At 42.0% G+C, this 27493-nt stretch overlaps 1 protein-coding gene across 2 annotated transcripts; it reads right to left on the bottom strand.

The window, feature by feature from the left end:
- Positions 1-834: 834 nt before the first annotated feature.
- LOC117447576 (oocyte zinc finger protein XlCOF6-like) lies at positions 835-27412 on the bottom strand. 2 transcript variants are annotated; one of them, XM_034084329.2, is made up of 3 exons: positions 26747-27412; positions 9774-9867; positions 2743-2832 (listed from the first exon to the last, which is right to left on the bottom strand). In XM_034084329.2, exons 1-3 carry the CDS (start codon positions 26928-26930, stop codon positions 2811-2813), a joined length of 300 nt encoding a protein of 99 aa, XP_033940220.1. In that variant the 5' UTR covers positions 26931-27412; the 3' UTR covers positions 2743-2810. The 2 variants fall into 2 exon arrangements, with proteins under 2 accessions (XP_033940218.1, XP_033940220.1); XM_034084327.2 differs by lacking the exon at positions 9774-9867 and having other exon boundaries at positions 835-2832; positions 26747-27406.
- Between the last annotated feature and the right edge of the window lie 81 nt (positions 27413-27493).

Below are 27493 nucleotides of genomic sequence, written 5' to 3'. Positions count from 1 at the left end.
AAATAATCTCTGCATTGTTTAGTTAGTTCTAAGTGGTGCAGTTTGAGAATGTACAATTGGCCCAGTCTCCTCTGATGTTACACTGCAACCTGCCTGTGAGACAGAGTCCAACCACACATGTCCAACACATAGGCCTAATAATAATAATACATTATATTTATAGGTCTAGCGCTTTTCTACAACTCAAAGACGCTTTCACGCTTACACATGTCCTGCAATACACATGCTGCAGCTGCCCAGCTACTCACTGTTTGTAAAAGTAAATAAATAGTATTTTCATTTCAATAATGTACTTTCTATACCCTGCTTCATAAACAATACTGACATCCCTGTGCTCCTCCGAGTCTGGGGGACCGGGGATGTGAGGACAGCGCGAGGACACAGACAGGGAGGCTGCTTCACTTCATGAAGGAAATGGCAGTCAATATTAACAACACAGGAGCTAAAACGCTGAATAACCTTCATTACGTGTTAGAGAAAGAACATAAGAAAGGTTGACAAAGATGAGGCTGTTAAACGGGCAGCGGATCTGCTGTGTGTAGAAAGAGAGAGAGAGACGCTGAGCTGCACCGTGCAGCGATCAGCTGATACGCAGCATAGAGAGAGAGCTGCAGTCCGCGGGGCTCGGCCTCGCCTCCTGTCCTCACAACTCTTATTAATCCCGGTACCGGACAATTGTTATTTGTTCTTACTCGGAACCGAGTTTTGCTTCCCAACCCTGCCACTGTGCTACACGTCGTCGTTCTTATTATACATTCATGGTCTTTGTACTGCTCTGTTAATCGAACTAACTAGTAAAGTAAAAGCAAAGTAAAAACAAGAAAACCATCAAGGTTGAATTTCTGCGATTCTTTATTTACACTCAACTCACACAGCATGTATAACCCAACACCATAGAGCGGTCCAGGGAAGACTCATTTTTGTAACAGAGAAGCGGAGAGGAAAGTGAGTTTAGAGAATAATTAGCGATACAGGGAGAGAAGCGGATAGGAGTGAACAGGCGTGTTAGCGGCAGACAGGGAGAGACAAATAATTACACATGGCGCTCTCTAAGAAAACATGTTCAAAAAAACCCATTGGCTCTGAGACGAAGTGGTAAAATGCTAACTCACTTCGGGGTTTTAGGACTCTACACTACACCCCTCTATTAAACAGATCTGCAGCAAGAAAAAACGTGAAAAACATCTCTGCAACTTCACTCTATTTTGCTTCTCTCACCAGCACACTTGTGTTTATTTAATTTGAACACCCGAGTGAAACCTCTCTTGCAAACTGAGCAGCTGTATGGTTTCTCCTCGGCGTGGACATATGCGTGTTGTCTCAGATGTGACCTCTGGGAGAAGCCTTTACCACAAACCGTACAACTGAATGGTTTCTGGCCGGAGTGGAGAATTGAGTGTTGTGTCAGATTTGTCATTTGTGCAAAGTGTTTTCCACAAATTGAACAACTGAATGGTTTCTCCCCTGTGTGGACAATCAAGTGTTTTTTCAGACTTGATTTGTGGGGGAAGGATTTACTACAAAGCGTACAACTGAACGGTTTCACCCCCGAGTGGACAATCAAGTGTTTTCTCAGATTTGATCTTTGGGTGAAGGATTTACTACAAAGCGTACAACTGAACGGTTTCTCCCCGGAGTGGACAGTTGAGTGTTGTGTCAGATTGCCACGTGTTGCGAATGTTTTACTACATAGTGAACAGCTGAATTCTTTCTCCCCTGTGTGGAGGTGGATGTGTTGATTCAGAATTGACTTGTATGTGAAACTTTTATCACAAACTGTGCAACTGAATGGTTTTTTCCCTTCGTGGATAGTTGAGTGTTTTTTCAGATTCGACCTTTCGGCGAATCTTTTACCACAAACCTTACACTTGAATGGTTTCTCCCCTGTGTGGAGGACCAGGTGTGTTCTCAGATTGCCTACTGTTGCAAATGTTTTACTACAAACTGAGCAGCTGACTCGTCTCTCCCCTGTGTGGACAGTATAGTGTCTATTCAGAATAGACTTGTATGCGAAACCTTTACCACAAACAGGACAACTGAATGGGTTCTCCCCTGTGTGGAGGAGCTGGTGTGTTCTCAGATAGTCACCTGTTGAGAATGTTTTACTACAAACTGAGCAGCTGACTCGTTTCTCCCCTGTGTGGACATTATAGTGTCTATTCAGAATAGACTTGTATGCGAAACCTTTACCACAAACAGGACAACTGAATGGTTTCTCCCCTGAGTGGATTCTCATGTGCGACATCAACTCACTTCTCCTTTTAAATGTTTGTTGACAAACTGAGCAGCTTTGAGGTTTTGCTTCACTATGAACTTTGAGGTGTTTGGTCAAACCTGACCTTTTCGCAGATGTGAAATCACAGAAGTTGCAACTATAAAGTGTCTCTCCAGTGTGTTTCTGCAGATTCCCCTCATGCACAAAGCTTCTAGCACACCCATGTTCACCCTCAATGCCACTTCCGGGTACTTCATTGTCTTGCCGTTTCTCCCCATTTCTACTGTCGTCAGTCTCGTACTCAGAGTGTGAACTTGTGTATTGAGTAGCTGGTTGTAAAGGATCATCTGGATCTGATCCTTCACACTCCTCTTCATCAGTTTCTGTTTTCTCTATCTCTCGGTTATTCTCAGTCTTGATTTCATGAAGCGGTGAGGAGGACTGAGCCTTCTCTTCATCCTCTTCTTCACTCTTCACAGAAGTGAAAGGGAGGTAAGTATCAGCCACCTCCTGCTCTATCTGCAGACTGGACCAGAGTTCCTCCTCTTCTTCTTTAAGGTGGGGGGGCTCTGGGTCCTCCTCTACAACACTGAGGCTACACTCCTGCTGCTGGGTATCTGTGGAGATCAATGACATGAATGCAGACGTGTTAGAAGACTCTAATTTCATGTTAACACTCAATCATTTATTATCAATTTAATGAGAAATCTCCCCACTGTGTGTACTAGGGGTGGGGGAAATAATCGATACAGCATAGTATGGCGATACTTTGCGTGGCGATATTGTATCAATACACGGATGCCAAGTATCGATATTGTTTTACATAAACTGTAGCATATCCCTCCGAAAGATGGTCGTATATATTAAACAGGATGTTACGTTAATACATGTATACAATTGTAATGAACGTAACAAAAACAATGCCATCTCCTTTTCAGGTTCAAAGAACACAACTTGGGTTATTTCAATAAACTATTCATATTGCAAATACATGTTTTAACCAGGAAAGGAAGACGGACATGGATATGAGCCATGTGATTTGCAATATCGCAATATATCGTATCGTAGAATCGCAGTACTATCGTATCGTGTCTTAAGTATCGCGATAGTATCGTATCGTGGGGAGCCTGGTGATTCCCAGCCCTAGTGTCTACTCTTATATAACCAATAGATATAAATGTGGTTGTGAACATGGTTCAAAACATGGTCGGAGGGAGCGTCTGCAAAAAAAACGTATGAATGCAAACATCGGGACATGTTCTCTGATCTGATAAAGAGGAATACGCCTCATAAGAACTCTTCTGCATCAGGACCTGTGTTGAAAATGTCTTTATCAACACGTGTGAGTGTTTACAAAAACAGGAAACCATGGAAGACCAAGGAGGTCCAGAACCTTTCTCTCTTCAATTTAACGCCAACGCATCTTGAGATACATCGTTTTTAATATGATGAAAGAATCTAATCCGTCAGACCAGTCTTTCCACCAGACCAGAGCTGAGAGGGCGTCCACCCCGAGGGCCGTCCCTTATAGATTTTGTCTTTTTACGTTAGTGAGCCGGATCATTTGGCGCCGCCGGCTGTTTCGGCTCTTCATGTTACCACCGTTTACCACGGAGCCTCAGTTCCGCCGCTGCAGGGCTCCGGCGCTCTCAGCTCACGCGCTCCACTAAAACCCCCCTCCCCGCTCATCGCGTCCAAATCGTGCACGTTCCTTCGATGTCGGGGAAACGATCTTCAATAATCCGAAAAGAATCCGTTTCCCTGTTTACCCTGTTTTGTAAACGTTGTCTTTTAGCCGAGCGGCTGTGGCTCAGTGGATAGAGTGCTGGAATTCAAATCAGGGGGTAGCAAGTAGGGTTGCCAGAAACTGACCATGATCAAAATCGATTATTCGGCAGCCCTGGCGAATAATAATCGATTATTCGACACCCCCAATGTTGTGAATCGAGTTGCCTGTGTTCATCGTCCATAACATAACCCCACCACCAACATGGGCCACTCGATTCACAACATTACCCTAACCCTAGAAAATAATAAAATGAAAAAATCTTCCTGCAGTAGCTCCGCGACCCACTCGTGGTCGCGCCCCACAGTTTGAAAACCACTGCCATGAGCAATAAACCTGCTTTTCCGTTTCCAGGGCCCTTTCTCATTTCACTAATTCCCTCCTCGGTCCTCCGGTAGTGACCCGGAAATTAATTTCAGCTCGCCATGTTGAAGGACATCTAATTTCTCTAAATGCACACCGAGGATCGAGCGTCGAGGAGGCTCTCTGGAGGAGCTCTAACCGAGGATACACTGATGGGTCCTCCACGGCTCCTTCGTGGATGCATTTCCGGGAACAGAGATGTTTCAAAGAGGCGTGACGCACGGCCGGACTTATCTCAGCCAATGACAGCTCTGCATGCATCCCCTGGATATTATTTTATTAACTGCTTTCATCGCGACGCGATGTTTCCAGAGAGAACAGCTGTGAGGTCCGTGCAGAAAGCAGAGCAGAGTGTATAATATATATATCACTCAGTAGAACAGGCCTACTCTCTTTTCTTTAGTTTAGTAGATATCTACAAACAAAGAGTCGATATTTTTCTAAAACCATTTAGAGCTTCCCATAATAAAATACAACAGCTGTAGCCTGATTATATGCTTTAGGAGCTGTAGGTGTGTATGGTACAGTGTGTGCGTAGATGCGGCGGACAGACAGGTCTCAGTTGGTTTGGTGTCCTCTGCTTACTTTTAACACTTGTAAATACAACTTTTGGAGCGTAATTTATTTTACTCATTCTAGCGACCAGAGAGGGGGGGGGGGATATATTCAGTCTCTGATAGTGTTACGTTATTATGAGAGTGCTCTCATACTAGTTTGATTCTGAAATTGTAAATATATATAAATGTGTGTGTGTGTTTGTCCGCATCTGTAGCCTGTTATTGTCTCATTATACCGCACTGTGAATGAATCAAAGTAAATATAGAAGTGGTCATGAACACATCTGTCCATCAGATAGAGGCTGCTGTGCCTCCTGTCATCATTAATGGACGTCTCTTTGAAATGACCGCTCAGAGGAGAGGAGTTCTCCTTTCTCTAACCGCCTGCTGCTTCCCCTCCTCTCTCCTCGCATCACCTGTGGGCGGGACTAAGTCTCGAGGATAGGAGTCGAGGAGGGGAATTGGAGAAATGAGAAAGGGCCCAGATGTCAGAGCGAGAGATAGGTTCACTCTGATGCAAACCTGCATGCGCAAAGCTATTGTACTATTGTTGAGGTACTTTTAGGTTGGCAGTGAACATAAATCAGAGGTAAATGGTGTACTTTTCCTCCACTACATGTATTTAATCCCTTTAGTTACTTCACAGATGTGGATGAATGATGTGAAATCTAATCAAGTGTTGAATCAGACTTTAGTTCCACCTGGAGTAAATCCACCAGCTACCCTGCAGTCTACAAAGTACTTCAGACTAGCTGCACCTTCACCAGCTTTGAGAACACTTTGATGATCAATCATTATAAAACATATCATATATATTATTCTGAAATGGACCAATCTGCACAATGACTACTTTTACTGTCGCTACTTTAACTATATTTTGATGAGAATACTTTTCTACTTTCACTTGAGGAACATTTTGAATGCAGGACTTTTACTGAAAGAGAGTATTCCTACACTCTGGTACTTCTACTTTTACTAAGTACAAGATCTGAGTACTTCTACTTTTACTCAATTACAATATCTGAGTACTTATTCCACCTCTTGTAGTGTATTAGTCTGAATTGTAGCCACAAAATCACGCAGAGCTGCATAAAAATAGAAAATAATATTTACTAATGTGTACAATGGTTTGTAGGTAATGTTGACTACTCAAGACACCTGACTTATACATCTTCAAAGGAAGACTGTGTTCATTCTACAATTACATGGGATTAAAGCAAAACGTTTTACTTGTATAATACTTCAATTTTATATAAAAGACAGTTTGTTTTCATCTGTTTTCAAATAAACAAAGTCTTGGCTTTCAGAATATTAAACTTGTTTCGGCAAATTCAGATGATAAATACAACTTTGAAGCTTCGGCATAATTACAAGCAGAGAACGGAGTAATGTAACGTCACAGCAGGCATAACAACAGCCGGTGTTTCTTGTGAGTAATACAAACGAAAATGTGTCTTCGGGTCAATGTGACTGATTTCGATAGATCAAGTCACATTTGGTTTAGGCACGAAACATACAGTAGAAATACATTGCTTTCAAAATCGCTCTGTGTCGAATCAATAGATTATATTTCGTGACTATAACACGAAATGCCGTGAGAGCTTCATCCTCTGAACACCACAGGATGGCGACTGTAACGCACATAACATAGGTACGCTTGCCTTCTTACAGTGCAGACGTTTTTTTGCTTGCTCCTGCCTCTGCTTACTTTTTTATGCTCTTTTTCTATTTTTCTTTTCTAAAAACTTCGAGCAGCGGCTCCTGGACATTAACCTATCACTGGGACAGTTATTCTTCGTAAATAGACGGAGGATTTCAGCCATATTTCAATATTTTTACGACGACCTCAGTCTTAGGCTGCGGCCACACGAGGACGAAAACGGCTAAATGCATAGGATTAACGTAAACGCAAACAAGCTTCCGTCCACACGCAATAATTATCCGGATAGTGTCTGCCCACACGAGACCGCTCCGTTTAGCTCCAACCGCTGGAGAAGCTGCAGTACATATGCAGGAGCCTGTAGGTGGCGCTGTAACTTCCTCCACAAAAGCAGCGAAGAAGCATGGTTGTCATGGTTGCCCTTCTGTTTATTCTCCGCTGTGGGGGCCGAGGGAACCGGGCAGAGTTTTTCGCCAGTCAACGTGTATTAAAGTTTAAATCTTCCGGACAAAATTATAAAAGTGCCAGTCAAAGGTCTTCTTTGTTATTTATTGAGCTTTAAAACAAATGAATAACGACTCTATATAATATAATAATAAAATACACGGAGCGGAGCCTCTCTTTTTCCTCCCTCTCTTCGGACAGCGTCAGTGTCTGTCTCATGCAGCATCTGGTCCAGTAATGAGTGACCTGGCCGACTGTAAAAATAAACATATTTATAACTAGTTTAGTTTGAGAGGTAATTAAAATAGCTAAGGGTGATGATCTGACTTGAAGTGTGTGTTTTGCTGCAGCGGGAGGAGCTGCAGGTGAGCAGAGCTGCGTGTCTCCGTCCTGTCAGATTAGACTTCACTCACGAGAGAAAGATAAATAATCTGAATTCAGGATGCAGTTTACTTTGACGCGGGGGTGAGCAGCAGAGGTGGGGAGAGGCGGGGCTATTGCCTCATCATTATTGCTGTAGATGTTGCACAAACAACTGTAGCATGGTCAATAGCGTCCGGAGCACGATAGCAACTCTGCGATCCGCCATTGTTGTTGTTGTTGGTGGCGAAACACTTCAGCACTGGCGCGGGGTAAGCGGAGGTGAGCAGAAGAGGTGGGGAGAGGCGGGGCTATTGCGCAATCACTATCAGTGATCTGAAAATGTCCGTATAGGGCGCACATACGGAGCCGTTTGACCCCCCAGAGAGTGGCGTATGCCTTTCTATCCACCTTGGGACCCGTTATCGTTTCCTCAGTCGTTTAGTGCCATATTCGGTCGTCCTCGTGTGGCCGAACGGTCTATATGACACTAAACAGTAACGCAAACGGCCGAATTCGTCCTCGTGTGGCCGCAGCCTTACAGTAGCGTGGCCTAGCAACAGCTAAAGCCTGGTACTGCATGCTATTTAGCTTAAGCTAGTTAGCAGCAAAATGCCTCCGTTCTCTACAGATGACTTCCACAAACTTCTACAGAAGATGGCCGTGTTGGAAATGAAAATGCAAAGATTGGAAGTTAACGTGGAAGTGAATGGACTAGGTTGGAATGACACCACTTTACCAGTGTTGCAAAAGAATGGACAAAGGCATGCTAACTCAAAGCTAGTTAGCAGCTACAAGGATTCCAAGGAACAGGAGGGCTGTGCACCAGGTAATAAATCTACAAGTGGTAGTCCTCCCTGGAACTCTCTGGGTGCAAAGCCTAAGAGTAAATCATTTCCATGGGATTTGGGAGGACGGATAACAGGCAGATCCCAGCGCTCTGAAATCTGTGATGCGACCGGCTGGCCTGCATTGTTATCACCCAGGAAGAGCGCCTCTTCAACCCCTGTTCCTACTTGGAAACAGCAGTGGACAGCTGCTAAAGGGAGAACTACAAAAAAATCCTCCTAAACCACCAAGTGTGCCAATCCAGAACAGATACGCTCTGCTGACCGAGAGCCGGAGATCTCTTTCTGATGACCTGGATAACCCGTCCTCTTCACATAGCAGGGTAAGGACCAATAGCTACTCCAAAAGTAAAAGGCTAGAGGGAAAGCTAACGACTGGGCCAGAAACTCTGATTGTGGGTGACTCTGCTGTAAGAGATGTAAAAGGTCTGTGTAGTAAGAACAACACCAAAGTACTCTGTTTTCCCAAGGATGTGGTCTCTGACTTGGCTGAGAAGATCCTGCATATTGGGGCTGAACATCCGACTGTGAAGAATGTGGTTCTGCACATTGGAACAAATTATGTTGTGAAACTGAAAGAAGACTTTAAATGTTTGTTGGAAACTGTCAGCTCTCTAAATGCAGATGTGTTCATCAGTGGCCCTCTACCGCCAGGCAGAAGAGGAGTGGAGAGATTCAGCAGATTGTTTGCACTGAACACCTGGCTTTCAACTGTCTGTACTGACCATTCTGTCCATTTTATTGACAACTTTAACTTTTTCTGGGACCGCAGACATCTTTTCAAGGCAAATGGAGTTTGTCTGAACAAATCAGGAGTGAAATTGTTTATCTCTAACGTATTCAACTGCCTGCGTCATCAATCTGTTCCCTCTGCCAAGGACAAGCGGCAAGAGGAATCAAAACAAGAGAAAGACACAACACATCGCTCAGAAAACCTTGAAAATCTATCACTGCACCCGCTTGAGGAATGTTCTGATTATGGGAGACTCCCGCCTGAGGAATGTTCTGATTATGGGAGACTCCCGCCTGAGGAATGTTCTGATTATGGGAGACTCCCGCCTGAGGAATGTTCTGATTATGGGAGACTCCCGCCTGAGGAATGTTCTGATTATGGGAGACATATGGAGGAGTCTCCACCGCCCTTCACCCCCCCCCTATCACCTCTGAGGATACTCTTCCTTCACCCCACAACTCTCTCTACTATTCACCCTTACTCTCACCCACTCTTCTGGAGATCGCTGAACACACGAAGGAGATACAGAGGGCTGGCACCGATTCCTTCCTGGAGTTCAAAGACCAAACTAAGGCGATACGCAGGGCTGGCAGCATGTCCTTTACCCCTGCTCCTCAACGACGCCCACCAAAATCACTGCAGAGACGCGCACCATCTCCCCCGTCTCCATCACCGTGCCTACGACAACCACCTCCCCCCCGCTGGCAGCATGTCCTCTACCCCCGCACCATCTCCTCCGTCTTCATCACCGCGCCTACGTCAACCACTGATAAGGATGTTTGTGTACAAAACGCAACAAACTCTTACCGATATGTGTGGGGTCCCGGCTCAAGGGCGTATGGCACTCTCAACTCTTTCCAGGACATGCCGGGGCCCTGCCTGCCTGTAGCTTTGCCGATATCTGTGTTGATAGGTAATAGATTAAGAGCGGTGAATCATCTTGGAAACAGGAAGCGCCCAAACGTTTGTGTGAGTTTATCTAATTTAGCAGTGATTCCATGTCAGCCACAGCTTGTTACAAAAACCTGACTGATAGTGTGTTTAACGAACTTAAACTAGCTTTATTAAATGTCAGGTCTCTGGCAGAAAAAACATTTTTAAATCAATGATTTTATCACTGAGCACAATCTCGATTTTATGTTTTTAACAGAAACTTGGATTGAACAAAATAACAGTGCAGCTGTTCTTATCGAACCAACCCCTCCCAACTTTAGTTTTATGAGTCAGGAAAGAATGCATAAGAAAGGGGGTGGAGTTGCTATTCTGTTCAATGATTCCCTTCAATGCAGGAAGACATCGTATGGAAACTTTGCTTCTTTTGAATATGTGGCCCTTCAGCTGAAATGCTCCTCTCGAGCTCTGCTCCTAAATATCTATAGACCACCCAAATACTGTGCAAGCTTTGTGATGACTTTACTGAACTGCTGTCTATAGTGTGTATTGACTTTGACCTAGGGGTGGGCGATATGACGATATATATATCGTCGTGACGATATTAGGTCTCCACGATATGCTTTTTCAGAGATATCGTCCTATCGTGATAAAAAAAAAAAAAAAAAAAAAAAAAAAAAAACCGGGAGGGGGAGAGGCTCTCCGTGCGCGGCGCAGGGGGCTATGACAGCGGACGGAGAGCCTCTTCCCCTCCCGCTCCCCCAGCCTCACCTACTGATTTTAATTTCACCATATATCAAGCCCGATTGATTTCACAATGTCAGCGCACCTCTGCTTTCGTTCAGTCCGAGTTGTTTGACACGCTCCCAAAGTCCCCGCCCCCTTTCTTTGCAGCGAGGGAAAAGACTCTGTTGGCAGTGTGCACACACAGCAATAATGGACGGAGAGTCAGATTCTGATGTAGAAGAATTAGATTTAGTCCCCAAAAAGAACTCTACGTCTGTGGTATGGAAATATTTTGGATATAACACAACAGACACGGAGCAAACAAATGTAATTTGCAAAATGTGCAAAAAAGGAAATTTCAAAGCGACAGATGGCAACACGTCGGGCTTACGAGACCACCTCAAACGCAAGCACCAGAAAGAGCATGCAGAGACTGAGTGCAAGGTCCCCCGCATGTGAATGCACAATCTACCGCAGCGACTGCACCAAAACAAACTACCATAGGGCAGGCATTTCATCAAGGGGCTCCTTATGAAAAGACTAGCAAACGGTGGAAAGACATAACTGACGCAGTGGCGTTTTATGTTTTTCCCTTCAGTTATGCTAAAGTCTTTTATTACACTTCAAGTCTACTCTAAAGTTTACATTTTAATTGTTTGGCACTGACTTTTCCTCATTGATGTTTTACTTAGTTATGTTTTACCCTCCTTTTCATGTTTATTGATGTTCACTGCTCACTTGTTCATTCAGGGATTCATTTCTGAAATAAAACTAGCTTGAAATGCTATTTTGGTCTGTTACTCCTTTTAGTTTTAGTTTCTGTTACCTTGTCGGTGCTTGTTCTGTTAAGTAACTTGAAAAATAACCATAATAACCGACATGAAAAAATATCGTGATATATATCGTCTATCGTGATACTGCTTGAAAATATCGTGATAACATATTTTTCAATATCGCCCACCCCTACTTTGACCGTCTAGTCATTGTTGGTGATTTTAACATCCATGTTGACAACCCCCAGGACAGAGGGGCTAAAGAACTGTTCTGTGTTCTTGATAGCTATGGACTGACTCAGCATGTGACGGAGCCCACGCACAATAAGGGGCACACTCTGGACTTAATTATCTCAAAGGGTCTGAATATCTCTACGGTTGTGGTGACTGATGTTGCACTCTCTGATCATTCCTGTGTTTTCTTTGAGAGCTCTATTTCTGTTCACACAAGTGTTCAAAAAGAGGTAACCACAAAGCGATATTTAACTGAAAATACTAGGGAAATGTTTACACACACTTGCCCCTGCTAACATCTCAGTAAATGAGCATTTAGTAGATCATTTTAATTCAAAAATTAAAAATGTTATAGATGCCATTGCTCCAACTAAGGTAAAGGAAGTGACTGGGAAGAAAATATCTCCATGGAGAAAGGCCATGACCGTGAGAGCAGAAAAAAGAGAATGTCGAAAAGCTGAACGTAGGTGGCGAAAAACAAATCTTCAGGTTCACTTTGAAATCTATAAAGAGAGACTATAATTTGGAATTGAAAAACGCACGACAGTCTTTCTTCTCTGACATCATTTTTTTTTTTTTTAACAATATTTTTATTGAAGTTTTCAAATATGGACATTACACATACATAAAATAAAATGACGAACATTACACATACATGGTCAGTCTAGGTGGCAGATACAGTATAAAATCAAATGAATAGGCATGTAAATAAACACAGGTCAGTATACAGATGATACAGAACAAAAATCTGAAAGAATATGACGTGGGCTACTACACTGTAGAATCGTATTCCCGTTGCCCTCTTTCCCGCCCCGGTCTTTGATGTTATTAATCATAACAAACATTATTTGTAAGAAAGTCCATGAAACTCCCCCAGATATTTTTGAAAATTGCCAGCTTTCCTTTAGTAATGTTAGTTTTTCTAAAGCGACACATGCTGACAGATCCTTAAAATATTTATTCATACTAGGTTTGTTCACATTTTCCCATTCTATAGCCATTGCCCTCTTAGCTTGTAAAAGACACAAGTCTATAAGTGCACGCTCACTCTTCTTAGAAACAAAGTCTTTTGGATAAATACCCAGGATGCACAACTTTGGCTGACAAGGGATTTTCAGTTTTGTTATCTGGTTAATTATGTTAAGAACCTCCTTCCAAAAACTATTGACCACATTACATTCCCACAAACAGTGAAAGAGTGATCCTTTAGCATCGTTACATTTAAAGCAGGTGTCTGGGGTATTGGGATTAAAGTGATGTAGTTTTGATGGCGTTATATATGTTCTTAAAATCCAATTGTATTGTATCAACTTAAGCCGTGTGTTGATTGTTTGTGTTTGAGCCTTCAGGCACACTTCAGACCATTCTTTTCCAGAGACTTCCTCTTGTAAATCAAGCCTCCAGCCTTTAAGTTTATCTTCTGAAGATTCAGGTGACTTGTCTACAAAGATTTTATAGAGCAGCGATAGCTGGCCTCTACCAACCACGTGTTTAATTGTAATGTCTTCCAGCATTGAGAGAGGTGGCTGAGTAAGTGAGCGGTTTTGAGATGCAGATAACATGTCTTATTTGTAAAAACTTAAAGAAGTGCTTAGAAGGAATATCATACTTTTCTTGTATTTCAGTAAATGACATTAATTTTCCATCATTGTACAAATCGGTAATCCTGCTTAATCCCTTGTTCGCCCAAGTCTTAAAACCAGCATCTTCTCTACCAGGTATAAATTGACTATTGCCCCATATGGGGGTGAAACCTGACAGTGGGGGGGTGTCCCCTATATATCTTTGGACCTCATGCCAGATGTGTATGGTATTTCTTAGAAAGGGTTTTTTTGTGTTTTTCCCTAGCTTCTTTGGCTCAGAAGAATAAAGATAGCTACTAAGCGATAACCCCTGAGCTGAGCATGCTTCAATCTTGACCCACGCTGGAGCTTCCTCTGGGGAGAAGTAGCACATGGCTGCTCTCAGTTGTGCTGCCCAATAGTACCAGCGTAGGTTGGGCAGTTTTAGACCCCCTCTGTCATAAGGCAAGTAAAGTAGGGTAAAACGGAGCCTAGAGCGTCTATTATTCCAGATAAAGTTGGTAAATATTTTCTTAAATTTTTGAAAAAATGACTCAGGTGGGGGTAAGGGGATTGATTGAAACAAATAGAGCAATTTGGGTAATGTATTCATTTTTAAGATGTTAACACGACCGATTAAAGAGATTGGCATTAAGGTCCATCTGTTAAGCGATTCTACCACAGAGTCTACAACAGGGTTATAGTTGGCTGGAACCAGATCATTCATTTCAGGTGTGATTTTTATTCCTAAATAGGTGAATCCTTCTCTATGAGCTAAAAAGGGAGTTTGTATTCTAGGTTGCTGCCTCTCTTGTTCATTTAGATAAAGTATTGAAGATTTATGCATATTTATTTTGTAGCCTGAGAATTCCCCAAAGGTCGTAATTAGTTCTAACAGAGATGGTATAGAATACTCAAGATTTGATAAAAAAAGAACAACATCGTCCGCATAAAGTGATATTCGATGGTCCAAGTCACCCACTGAGATCCCAGATATAGATGGAGAGTCTCTAATAGCCATGGCAAATGGCTCCATTGCTAACACAAACAGCAATGGGGAGAGGGGGCAGCCTGACGTGTAGATCTGTACAATGAGAAGGATGTAGAAGTAATATTATTTGTCACCACTTCAGCTGTTGGGTTCTTATATATCGTCCTGATCCATTTGAGAAAGCCTTCGCCTATTCCAAACCTCTCCAACACTTCAAATAAATACTTCCACTCAATTCGGTCGAAGGCCTTCTCTGCGTCTAAGGACAGCAGTGCCATGTTAGGTGACCCTCTTTTTTCATAAAGAATATTTAGTACCCTTCTAACATTATGAAAAGCTTGCCTTCCCTGAATAAAACCATTTTGATCATCTTTAATCATGGAAGGCAGTAGTTTGTTTAGGCGTCTCGACAACGTCTTGCATAACATTTTGCTATCTGTATTAAGCAGTGAGATTGGTCTGTACGATGCACAGTCAGTGGGGTCCTTTCCTGGTTTTAGCATCAGAGTGATTAGTGCCCCTCTAAGAGATGGTGGTAGGTCCTCCTTTTCGTATGACTCCAACAGCATATCCAATAGAGGCTGTAGTAGCTTATCTTTAAATCGTTTATAGATTTCTATAGGAAGACCATCTGGACCAGCCGCCTTTCCCCCGCCATGCTGGTTATGGCTTCTGAAAGCTCGTCAGTTCCTATGATATGGTCTAGTTTTCCTTTTGAATCAGTTGAAATAGTGGGGAAAACTAATGAACTTAGAAAATGTTCCTGTTGGCCTGAATCTTCATGTTCGGATGTATAAAGTTTTTCATAAAACATTTTAAAAGCCCTATTTATTTCTGCAGGGTCATTTGTTAATTTACCATTTGTTTTAATGCTGTTGATAGCCCTTTCAGATTGCAATTTTTTAATACGCCAAGCCAATATTTTGCCCGCCTTTTCTCCCTGATCGTAGTAGCTTTGTTTTAATCTTAGTAAGCTAGCAGCTGTCTGGTTACTTGATAATTCACTATATTGAGTCCTTAGGACCAAAAGTTTAGCTTGCAGTTCTGGGGAATCTTGGGTAACAATCCTATCCTCCAAATCTTTAATACAACCCTCCAGTGAATTTAATTTGGATTTAAAGGCTTTGTTCTGCGAGCTAGAATAGCTAATAATCATGCCCCTAATGTATGCCTTAAACGCTTCCCAGCGTACAGTTGGAGAGGTTTCGTTAGTATTCATGCTAAAATAGAGGTCAATATGTATTCCTACAAATTCAACAAATGTTCTATCCTGTAGCCATCTGGATTGAAAACGCCACCTAGGTGGATTCATAACAAGATCAGAGTTATTAAACAATAATGAAATTGGTGAATGGTCAGAGAGGACCCTACTGTCATACCAACATTTTGTAATCCTTGACATAAGACCCATAGAAACCAGGAAATAGTCTATACGTGAGTGTGTTTGGTGAGTGGCGGGAAAACAAGAATATTCTCTGGAAGCTGGTTTAAATGACCTCCAAACTTCACACAAATTAAAATCCTGGATCAGTTGTTTAAGGGTTTTCCTTGTTTGGGTGTGAGACAGGTCTGTCCCCCTTGATCTGTCTATACTGGGCTCTAGTGCACAATTGAAGTCTCCCCCTATGATATAATGGCCTGGGAGGGAGGATAAAGTCAGAAAAATGTTTTTGAAGAATAAGGGAACATCTTCATTAGGGCCGTATATATTGACAATATTCAAGGTTTCGGTAAGAAGGGTGCCGTGAATGATGGAATATCTGCCTCTTGGGTCAGAGATAGTCCTAATTATGTTAAAAGGAAAGGATTTATGAACAAGAGTTAACACCCCTCTAGCATGGGAAGAATAGGAGGCTGCGATGACCTGACCATTCCATCTTTTCTGGATCTTATGAATATCACATAGTGGAAAATGCGATTCCTGTAAAAGCAGTATTTTGGAATTCAACCTCTTAGCTCTATTTAACACCTGCTTGAGTTTTGATAAATTATTGAGCCCACGTACATTCCATGAAGTTATCTTAAATTCTGTATTGGAAGTCATATTCTGTTATCTAAACAAAAATACAACAGTATTTAGAAGAAACAGAAAATAACAAAATTCCATAAACACCTGACTGAAACACGACCCCATTTGCTGACCGCAATATGAACAGAAAATAAACACCATGACATAAAACAAATAAAACAAAACACCCCATGTGAAATTCCCCAAACGACCCTCACCCCTCCCTTTGCTCAAACGATGAGCATCCCTTTCCCTCCTAAAGACTCTAATCATGGAGCTATCTGGTCCACAAAACTGAGGAACAGAATAAATGTCCACAAACAAGTCCCTAAAGTGTCGCTCCGCCCTAACTTCCATACAAATTATAGAAATGTTAACAAAGGGAATGAAAAAAACAAAACACTTCTATAAAATATTTCACTTTTTGTCGATGTTTTCATTCACTAGGCAGTAGGGGTGTAACGGTACACGTACCCGTACCGAAATTATTCGGTACGGGCCCTTCGGTTCGGTACACGTGTGTACCGAAGTGTACCGAACGAATATAACGTTAAACGTAAAAAATTGAGAACGTGAACAACTTCTTGGAAGTAATCTGAGGTGCTGCGTCCCAGCATTCAGAGTAATTTGCTCCCATTGGGCTCATCGCATCATAGAGCGAGCAAGTCATTTCATTGGATGAGCTGGTCAGAGGGATGCGTTCAAATGTAGTCAGTAATTTGAGGAACTGTCGAAATGGCGAACGCAGATAAAGTTGAGCTCGAAAATCCTCCAGCATCATTGAAGTCTCCGGTTTGGGAACATTTTGGTTTCGCAGTTACGAACAAGGATGACGGACAAAGACAGGTGGACCGAACCAAAGCTGTTTGTCGGCATTGTTCAACTAAAATTGGTTACGCGTCTGGCAATACATCAAACTTGCACACTCATTTGAAAAGGCATCACCCGAACGTGAATATCACCGGTACCAAAAGAAAAAAAGACTGAAGTGCAAACCCAACTCCCGCTAGCATGTAGCCTCCACCGCTCGCAGAGAGTTCAGACCGAGCCAAAGCTATTACAAACGCCAAATATCCTTATGTTGCCATGTTAGCAAAGCGCTACCTGGCTGTATCTGCTACCTCTGTCCCTAGCGAGAGGGTGTTCTCCACAGCAGGAGACATTGCTAGTGCCAGCAGATCTGCCCTTTCAGCAAGCAATGTGGACAAGTTCATCTTTCTTTAGACAACATGAAAATACAATGACAAGCAAGTCCTAATGTCAAACTGGCTGCTTAGGTAGTAGTACAGTACAGTTCAGATACAGATTATTTCAGTTCATCGAAATGCTGCACCTTAATGTTTATTTTATTATATTTTGTATTTATTTGAGTGAATACATTACTCACAGTTTAATAATAATAAAAAAAATATATATATATATATATATATATATATGTTTTGTTTTGTGAAAAAAAATTCTGCTGTACCGAAAACGTACCGAACCGAACCGTGACCAAAAAACCGAGGTACGTACCGAACCGAAATGTTTGTGAACCGTTACACCCCTACTAGGCAGCAAGTTTAAAGCTCTTAAAATAAAATGTATTCATAAGTAAACACTGAGTTTAGCTGCCCTTGTTATAGGATCTAAAATGTGGATTATGAATTTGTTTTATATCTAATGAAAATTATATAAAATGTGAATTTGGGAGTGTAAAAGCATAACTTAGATTTAACCGTTCAAGGACAGCACTTATTCAATTCTTAACAGTATCAATAACAGAAAACACACTTCTTCAACAGCTATATACACCAGTGTATAGCCTACATACATATTATTACTGCTAAATACTGCAAAGACAAACCTTTACTTTGACAGTGTATATAGTAGATTTAGTCCTTTTACAGTAACAAGTAATATACTGCAGGCCATTCTTTATGGTAATCTCACCAGGTGCTTTCACGGAACTGTTCAATCTCTGGGCCTCTCCTTGATCTTTTCCAGGAACGTGTGTACATCCGTAGGAGAGGTGAAGAGGTGAGAGTTGCCGTCATGTGTCACTCGGAAAGAGGATGGATATTGTATTCCATACCGTAGACCCATGTCTCTGCACCTCGTTTTAACTCCATCGTAGGCCCTGCGCTTTTTATCCGTCTCCTTAGCGACGTCATGGAAAAACATGATATGATGTTTGTCAAAGTGGATTTTACCCTTTTCATATGCAGCCGACATCACTTTGGTTTTGTCCTTGTAGTTTAAGAACTTAATCAGAAGTGCTCGAGGCGGTGCGTTTGGCTTCGGTCTGCCAGATGGAACTCTGTGTGCCCTTTCAATAGCGAGCGGTGCTGCAAACGAACCGGCACCCAGAATTTCAGGGATCCATTTTTCCAGAAAGGTGCATGCATCCTTCCCTTCAGCGTTTTCGGGCAAGCCTATCAGTCGCACATTAGATCTGCGGCTACGATTTTCCAGATCTTCCATTTTCGCCTCCAAGCTTTCCACCTGTTGTCTCAGATGTTTCGTTGTTTTATTCAGCGCTGAGGTATCGTCTTCCACCGCTCCAAGCCGCTCCTCAGCCTCCGTTAATCGGCCAGAGTATTGTTTTAGTTCGCCTTCGATAGATTGTATTGAGTGTATCACCGTATTAAATTTTTATGCAAAGTCTTCCTTCAGGTCTTTCTTTAAATTGTTGATTGCACTCAGAATTTCACCTGAGGATTTATCCTGCTGCGACAGCTCTTCTCCCGCCTCGTGTTCCATGCCGGGAGTAAGGCCAGGTTGAGACAGCGGTGGCCAATCTTCTTCGGATAAAGTTTCCAAAACGTTGTCCTTTTTAGTTGTTTTCTTGCGTGGAGGCATTAGTAACACCGTTATGATTGTGTAAAATGCGTTTTCCTTTTACCTCCCGTGTTCAAAATAGTTAATTTACAATATTAGGGCAGAGCGACGACTGAACTACGTCTGATCAACACCGCGCCATAACCGGAAGTCTCTCTCTGACATCATTACCAAAAACAATGCACGTGCCTTGTTTGCTACCGTCGACAGTAGTGCTGGGGGGAAACGATTATTTTGAAAACGATTAATCGGGCGATTATTTGATCGATTAGTCGACTAATCTAACGATTATTTTTCTGTTGTTCAATTCATAAAAAACGTAATGTAAAAAAAGTTTTTTTCCCGATACAGTGTCTCAGGGGATCTTAATATTTAAGAACCTATTAATGTGTTATACCAGATTAACGGAAATAATCTCAGCTAACTGACGATACAAACCATGTTTACCAAAACAAAACACAAGTCTCATAAGAAGCATCTAAATCAGGGGTCCCCAAACCCCGGGCCGCGGACCGGTCCGTGGGTCATTTGGTACCGGGCCGCAGAGAAAAAATAAATAACTTACATTATTTCCGTTTTATTTATTATCTGAGTTTGAACAATGTTTTATTTTGAAAACTGACCGGATTCCCTCCGTTACATCCGTCAATGCCGCTAATCCGTTGCAGCTAAAATGAAACCCACAAGCTAGCAACATGAGTAAAAAACAAACATCTTTGGAAAGTTTCTTTGCGAAGGGAAAAAGGCCCAGTGAGGAGACAGAAGAAGATCCTACGACTTCCAAGAAAAAAAAGCTGCATTTTACAGACAATACCAGGAGTCCTACTTAAAATATGGATTTATCGCGACAGGTGATGCCCGCGCACCAAGCCCGCTCTGCATAATATGCGGCAACCGGCTCTCTAATGAGGCAATGAAGCCTTCAAAACTGCCACTTGGAGACCAAGCACCCTGCATTAAAAGACAAGCCTTCGGAGTATTTTGAAAGAAAAAAGCATGAATAAGAAGGACAGAAGCAATTCCTGAGGGCAATTCATTCTCCCAGATGGTGCATGATCACCTGTGTTTGCTTTTAAAAGAGTTCGAGCGCTACTTCCCAACCACAAAAGACCCACGAACTGCCAAGGAATGGATCCGCGACGCATTTGTCAACAAACCAGGTGAATCAAGCATGTCTACTAGGGATGTCCCGATCACCTTTTTTTGCTCCCGATCCGATTCCGATCATTTGATTTTGACAATTTGCCGATACCGATTTTTCCCGATCCGATCTTTATGCAATGCATTAAGAAAAAAAAAAGGTAACAGATAACGGCTGGTCATCCAACGCGATGAATTCAGCTATCTAGTTATTTGTTTGGCCTTTTCACTGTTCTGGGGCAGTTTCTCTTTCCTTTTAAAAGTCTCTGAAAGTGTCGGTTGTTTCAGTGCCGTTACCTGAGTGGCCGCTGTGTACTCGCCGTGTTGTTGTTGGTGTTTGTTTCTCAGGTAGCGTATTAGATTGGTCGTGTTGAACGTAGCTCTGTTCTTTCCACCACGCGGAACCTCCGCCTTGCAAACATTGCATCTGGCTGTTACACTGCCTTCGCTTTCAATTTTATAATACTTCCAAACTCCTGACATTTTCTCTGTCCCGACTCCCGAGTCACCAGCTGAACGTAGCCTCTCGTTAGCTTACTGCTACTATTAGACACTGCGCCCACTCTGTTGCCAGATTTCAGAGAAATAAGCAACCAGGTCTATGAAAACAAGCCCAAAGAAAGCAACACATACATGATGTTGTGTAATTTTAAACCAAAAATAAGTCCTCAGGATGACTTTAAGACGTGAACATGGTAATTTTTGTTTTGTAACATTAAATTAAAAAAAAATATTTTATAAAAAAAAAATTAAAAAAAATCCCGATCCCCGATTTTTTTCTCCCGATCCCCGATCTTTTGAAAATCACGTGATCGGCTCCGATCCCCGATCACGTGATCGGATCGGGACATCTCTAATGTCTACGCAAGAAGAAGATCAACTGCTGGAGATCACAAATGACGGCGGCCTTAAAAGTATGTTCGAGACAACAACTCTGCCGGTGTTCTGGATTAAAGTCACGGCAGAATACCCTGAGATCGCCACAACAGCACTGAAAACCCTGTTGCCATTTCCGACATCCTATTTGTGTGAAGCGGGATTTTCTGCAGTGACAGCAACCAAAACAAAATGACGGAGTAGACTGGACATAAGCAACACACTTCGGGTGTCATTGTCTCCCATTACCCCCAGATGGGACCGTCTCGTTGCAGAGAAACAAGCTCAGGGCTCCCACTGATTTAGCGTTATGGTGAGCTGTAGTTTTCATGCACTTTATATTTGTTTTTGTGTTGCATCTTATTTTGAAGGCATGTTTAAATGTTACCATAGCGACCAGAGAGTGTTAGGAGGCAGAGAGGATGTTACTCATGTTATGTTGTTGGTGCGATGTTCCGAGGTCGCTGATAATAAAGTTGCATACGAGTACACAGTGGATTCACGTTTAATATTATATTTATGAAAATACCACCGTTTTTATGCTGGTTGTATCGTTTTATTTTGTGTATTTATCTGCCACACCTTAAAGGCCGGTCCGTGAAAATATTGTCTGACATTAAAACGGTCCGTGGCGCAAAAAAGGTTGGGGACCGCTGATCTAAATGACCCCTGAGCAAAAAATGCTAACGGACATTGGCACAGAACTCAAGATAAAAGTACCCTTATTACTTATCGTAGCTGCATATACAAGATATCCGATTAAAGCTGAGACTCCACAGATTATGTAGGTATATAGTATCATCACTGAGTGATCCGGACTCGCGACAGGGGAAGCAAATACAGTCATCACAACACGTACCTTTACAGAGCTTCTAGGGAGATCGTCTCACCACCGTAGCTGTCAATCTGATCAAAAGACGTGTTCAATGGCATTAAAATGAGAAAACACGCGGCTGAATCGGTTAATCCATAGGTGTTTAACGTCTATGTATAAAAAAATGATTGAATTTATAATCCATAATTCCATTTTTATGTAAAAATCGGAGAGCAAATGCTAGCTGCTAATGGTAGCCACCACAGCTAGAACTGCTTGTTGTTGCTGTGGGTGACCCACGTGTGTGTAGCGACGCGTCGACGCGGAAATATGTCGTAGACGATATTTTGAAGTCGATGCTTCGACGTTGTCGACGCGTCGCTCCAAAACTAGTCGACAGACTAACTAACCCCCCAGTGTCAGTAGCCTCTGAATTTCACACGTGTACCGAACCGAAGAGCCCATACCGAATAATTTTGGTAGACACTAGAGGTGGTCTTCAAAGCATATTTAAAAAACGGGGACAGATTGACCCGGTGATTGGCCACCAAAGCCAGGCGGGCATTTGGCATGATCACCATAGCCATATGAGGCCGGACTCGGAGGGCTTTCCTTTGCTTCCAGCCGTCAGATTGTAAACAAAGTCACGTGACTGGGGGCAGATGACAGCGCTGACTTTGTGTGTTTCCCGTAGCCAGGGCTCTTGACTAACTTTTTTCCCCATCCTCCCAGAACCGTCCCGAAATACAATCTAAGCCGTCCCGAAATTAATGTGGACCGTCCCTTATTTAAAATGTTAGTTTTTCTACATTATCATTAGTTAAAAATCATTCAAAGTGACCTTTAACATAAATAAAACATCACACAAATCATTAGATGATAATTCATCAACCTTTTTATTTGAGTAAATCATTCAATCACATACACAGGCCAAATATATTTAAACAAACACACAAACAAGAAAATTACTCTAATATTGAATCCAATCAAGTCCCATCCAATTAACAAAAAAATCCAACACTGTGTCCTAGTGCTGGGGGGAAACGATTTTTCGAAAACGATTAATCGGGCGATTATTTGATCGATTAGTCGACTAATCTAACGATTATTTTTCTGTTGTTCAATTCATAAAAAACGTCATGTAAAAAAAACGTAATGTAAAAAGAAATTTTTTCACGATACTATGTCTCAGGGGATCTTAATATTTAACAAACTATTAATGTGTTATACCAGATTAACGGAAATAATCTCAGCTAATTGACGATACCAACCATGTTTACCAAAACAAAACACAAGTCTCATAAGAAGCATCTAAATGACCCATGAGCGAAAAATGCTAACGGACATTGGGACAGAACTCAAGATAAAAGTACCCTTATTACTCATCGTAGCTGCACAAACAAGATATCCGATTAAAGATGAGACTCCACAGATTATGTAGGTATATAGTATCATCACTGAGTGATCCGGACTCGCGACAGGGGAAGCAAATACAGTCATCACAACACGTACCTTTACAGAGCTTCTAGGGAGATCGTCTCACCACCGTAGCTGTCAATCTGATCAAAAGACGTGTTCAATGGCATTAAAATGAGAAAACACGCGGCTGAATCGGTTAATCCATAGGTTTTTAACGTCTATGTATAAAAAAATGATTGAATTTATAATCCATAATTCCATTTTTATGTAAAAATCGGAGAGCAAATGCTAGCTGCTAATGGTAGCCACCACAGCTAGCTGCCGCTTTAAATGTTCCAACATAGCCGTTGTGCTTGTGTGATATGCCAACTCCATTTGGCAAAGACTGCAAATGACAATATCTTTGCGTTTTGGACTAACTTTAAAATATTCCCATGCTTTTGAAGACCTAGGGAGAGATGTTTTCGTTTGAGGGCTTCGTGCGCAATCCTGTGAGGAGGAGGAGGTGGTAGCCGTTTCAGTCTCCATTGTGTTTGAAGTGCGATTGCGAACTGCTTGTTGCTTTGTTTACACACCCACGTGTGTGTAGCGACGCGTCGATGCATATATAGGTATATAGTATCATCACTGAGTGATCTGAACTCCGACAGGGGAAGCAAACACAGACATCACAACACGTACCTTTACGTAGCTTCTAGGGGAGATGTCTCACCGTAGCTGTCAATCTGATCAAAAGACGTGTTGAATGGCATTAAAACGAGAAGGAAAAAACGCGGCTGAATTGGTTAATCCATAGGTTTTTAACGTCTCTGTATAAAAAAATGATTTAATTTATAATCCATAATTCCATTTTTATGTAAATATCGCAGAGCAAAAGTTAGCTGCTAATGGTAGCCACCAGAGTGGCTGCTGCTTCCAGTCTTGGCTATGCGGCAGTCCAGCGCAGTATTATAACACACACACACATTACCAAATAAGGAGTGAGAGTGACGCGTAGCCAAAACCGGAAGCTGCATACACTCTGGTGGCTACCATTAGCAGCTAACTGTTGTGCTCCGATTTTTACATAAAAATGGAATAATGGATTATAAACAATTGCTTCAAAGCCACAGATACATTATCAACCGATTCAGCCGCATTTTTTCTTTCTCGTTTTAATGCCATTGAACACGTCTTTTGATCAGATTGACAGCTACGGTGAGACGATCTCCCGTAAAAGCTCCGTAAAAGGTACGTGTTGTGATGTCTGTGTTTGCTCCCCCTGGTGCGAGATCGGATCGCTTAGATAGTATACTTAAATAATCTGTGGAGTCTCAGCTTTAATCGGATATATTGTATGTGCAGTTTCGATAAGTAATAAGGGTATCTTTATTTTGAATTCTGTGCTAAAGTGCGTTAGCATTTAAAAAAAAAAATGAATAAAACCGCACGTCCCTGCGGTGTGAATACCGCGCATGCGCATACCGCGGTTATCACCATGACACACGGTATATCGTTCAGCCCTAACACACACACACACACACACACACACACACACACACACACACACACACACACACACACACACACACACACACACACACACACACACGAATTTGCGGGCCAGGAATTCACGGGCACAGCCAGCTGGGCGGCTGGCTGTAGCTACATGAGTGTGTATTTCGTGAGTTTCTAAATGTTTTGTGCGTGTGTGTTTATGTTGACAAGGAGGTTTAATAACTGTGTGCTACACAAAACGTGCAGTTGGTTTCATTTTCATCGCCGTTTGTAGTAGAGTTAGCAGGGTATTACTATTTTTTTCGACGACGGGACGTCCTTAAGCTCGAGCGAGACGCTACAATACCAATCGTGGGCTTATCATGTTGATTCGGCCGCAACAGAAAAAAAACAAAACTCACTCTCTCCAGAGGGGCAGGTCAGACAAAAATGGCAAACGGGCCGTTGCCCGGGCAACATTAGCCCGTACCTGGTTTTCACTATAAGAAAAAAAAAAAATTTGGACGGACACTATAATTCACTCTGAATTTATTTTAAAAATAAAAAACATCTATATTGATTCTGACTTTTCTACATCCAACTCACAGGTTTATCATTACTTTGAGAAAAAATGGTCATTTGTTCTGGGAATGTCATTTTGGAGCCTGAGACCTGAAAAGCTTTTAACCCTGAGTGGACTCGTTCATGTTCATCCTGCCCTCTGGGAGCACAGAACCAGTGCGTCTCATTTGTTCAGAGACCGTGGCGCTCATTAAAAGTGCCAAAACGCCACTATGAGACAAAACACAAAGTGTTTGACCAAACATTCCCTCTCAAGTCAGAACTGAGGTCACAAAAAATAAGCAGTCTCAGAGCCCGATATGATCAGTCCACCAGGATCAACATTAAAACTAAATATGGTTCCAGGGCAGGCTAACCGAGGCTAACCAATGAGCTAACCCAGGCTAGCCAATGAGCACCTGCATGTGTATGAGAATGGCCCCGACACCATTTCAGCCCAGATTTAAACTCCTGGCAGGACAAGCTCAATTCTCACACTGAATTAAAACAAAGTGAGTGCAATATAATAGGGAAAGAAAGAGACACTTTTAAACTGTTCAATTGTTATGATGTGTAAAGACTGATATTGTTCTATAATCGTCTAAAACTGTTCAGTCATGATGTGAAACGGTTAACAAAGAAAAAGGGAAACTCAAGCTGCTGCTACACTTCATTTTATTTATCTAAAATTAAGCACTTTTAAGATGCACACATTTTCAAAAGCTATTTTATTTATTTGTAAATGCAGCCAGAGGGGAACATTACCACAGTATTTACTGTATATCTGTGTAGTTCAATGTTAATTGACATTAAATAGTTTTTTTTTTTTATTGTACTTTCTTTAATTTGATTGGCAGTCAGTTGTTGATTACATGCATATGTTGATAAAGCTACAGGCTACTTCAATATCACACTAATTCATAAAGCAAGTTAGACATTTTGATGTTCTGGACCTTTGCATGGGGAGATTCTCTCTAACTGGACCTCGTTGAATTGTAGTTGAATACCCCTGACCTAGAGTGTAGGAATACTCTGTTACAGTTAAAGTCCATCAAAATATAGTGGAAGTAGAGACAGTAAAAGTAGTCATTGTGCAGATTGGTCCATTTCAGAATAATATATATGATATGTTTTATAATGATTTATCATGAAAGTGTTCTCAAAGCTGGTGAAGGTGCAGCTAGTCTGAAGTACTTTGTAGACTGCAGGGTAGCTGGTGGATTTACTCCAGGTGGAATTAAAGTCTGATTTAACACTTGATTAGATTTCACATCATTCATCCACATCTGTAAAGAAACTAAAAAGGGATTAAATACATGTAGTGGAGGAAAAGTACACCATTTACCACTGAACTGTAGTGGAGTAGAAGTACAAAGCAGCATAAAAAGGAAATGTATTCAAGTATTTACAAGTATCTCAAAATGGTACTTAAGTAAGTAAATGTACTTAGTTACTTCCCACGTCTGAAAAACAAGAACACTTGACAAACCTGTTCTGTATAGCCGGACTTCTGGGTTCAAAAGGGCGTCCAGTAGCTTCTGTTGTCGCCGATTCTCCTTTAAAGTTGACTCCAGTTCCTCTGCTATCGTCCTCTCAAACAGCTCGAATATCTCCTCAGCAGCTGCAGCGAGCCGCTCGTTGACAAAAGCTCTCAGCGTTTCAACTTTAGACATGTTTTTATCAAATCACAGCAACTGTTCCTCCAGTGAAAGCTGTGTTGCTAGGCTACGTTCTCGTCCGTCTCGAGCTAGAAAGCTAACATCCTTAGCTTCGTGTGGGAGATATTCCAGACGTTTCTTGAGCCATAAATACCGCAAACTCCATTCAGATAGGTGTTTTAACGGTTTTCCCCTTACAAATAATACAGATTGGTCTCTGCAATGAACGCTGTGTAGTGAAGTTCCGTCACCGTCTATGTGGAGCTAGCGCGCTAAGCTAACTTCCGCTAGCATTCTTAACTCCATGGATTTTTGCCCAATTCCAAACCGCCACCTACACACTACCCCTCCGTTTGCGTGTTCTCGCAACATTAAGTGCTGTTCCAAACCAACGAGTGGTGAGGGGGAGTGGGTTATAATGCCATGGTTATAACCAGTGGCGAGCCGTGACTTTTATACCTAGGCCCTCTGACCCCACTTCCCTCGAAAAAAAAGAAGCGTTATTACCAAGCGGCAAACTCTGGGGAAGAGCTGGGAAGCCAATACGGAAGTGCCACACACTGCAGTTCATATATTGG

The sequence above is a fragment of the Pseudochaenichthys georgianus genome, chromosome 6 (genome assembly GCF_902827115.2).
Source record: "Pseudochaenichthys georgianus chromosome 6, fPseGeo1.2, whole genome shotgun sequence".
NCBI classification, from domain to species: Eukaryota; Metazoa; Chordata; class Actinopteri; order Perciformes; family Channichthyidae; genus Pseudochaenichthys; species Pseudochaenichthys georgianus.
The sequence above is the reverse complement of the archived record's forward strand: the minus strand, read 5'-3'. Positions and strand labels throughout refer to the sequence as shown.

Excerpts from the sequence above, each read along its gene's own strand:
- LOC117447576 (XM_034084327.2), bottom strand. The coding sequence starts at position 26,930 with ATGTCTAAAGTTGAAACGCTGAGAGCTTTTGTCAACGAGCGGCTCGCT. Across the intron at positions 2,833-26,746 it reads AGTCCGGCTATACAGAACAG|ATACCCAGCAGCAGGAGTGT; the intron begins GTTTGTCAAGTG and ends TGATCTCCACAG.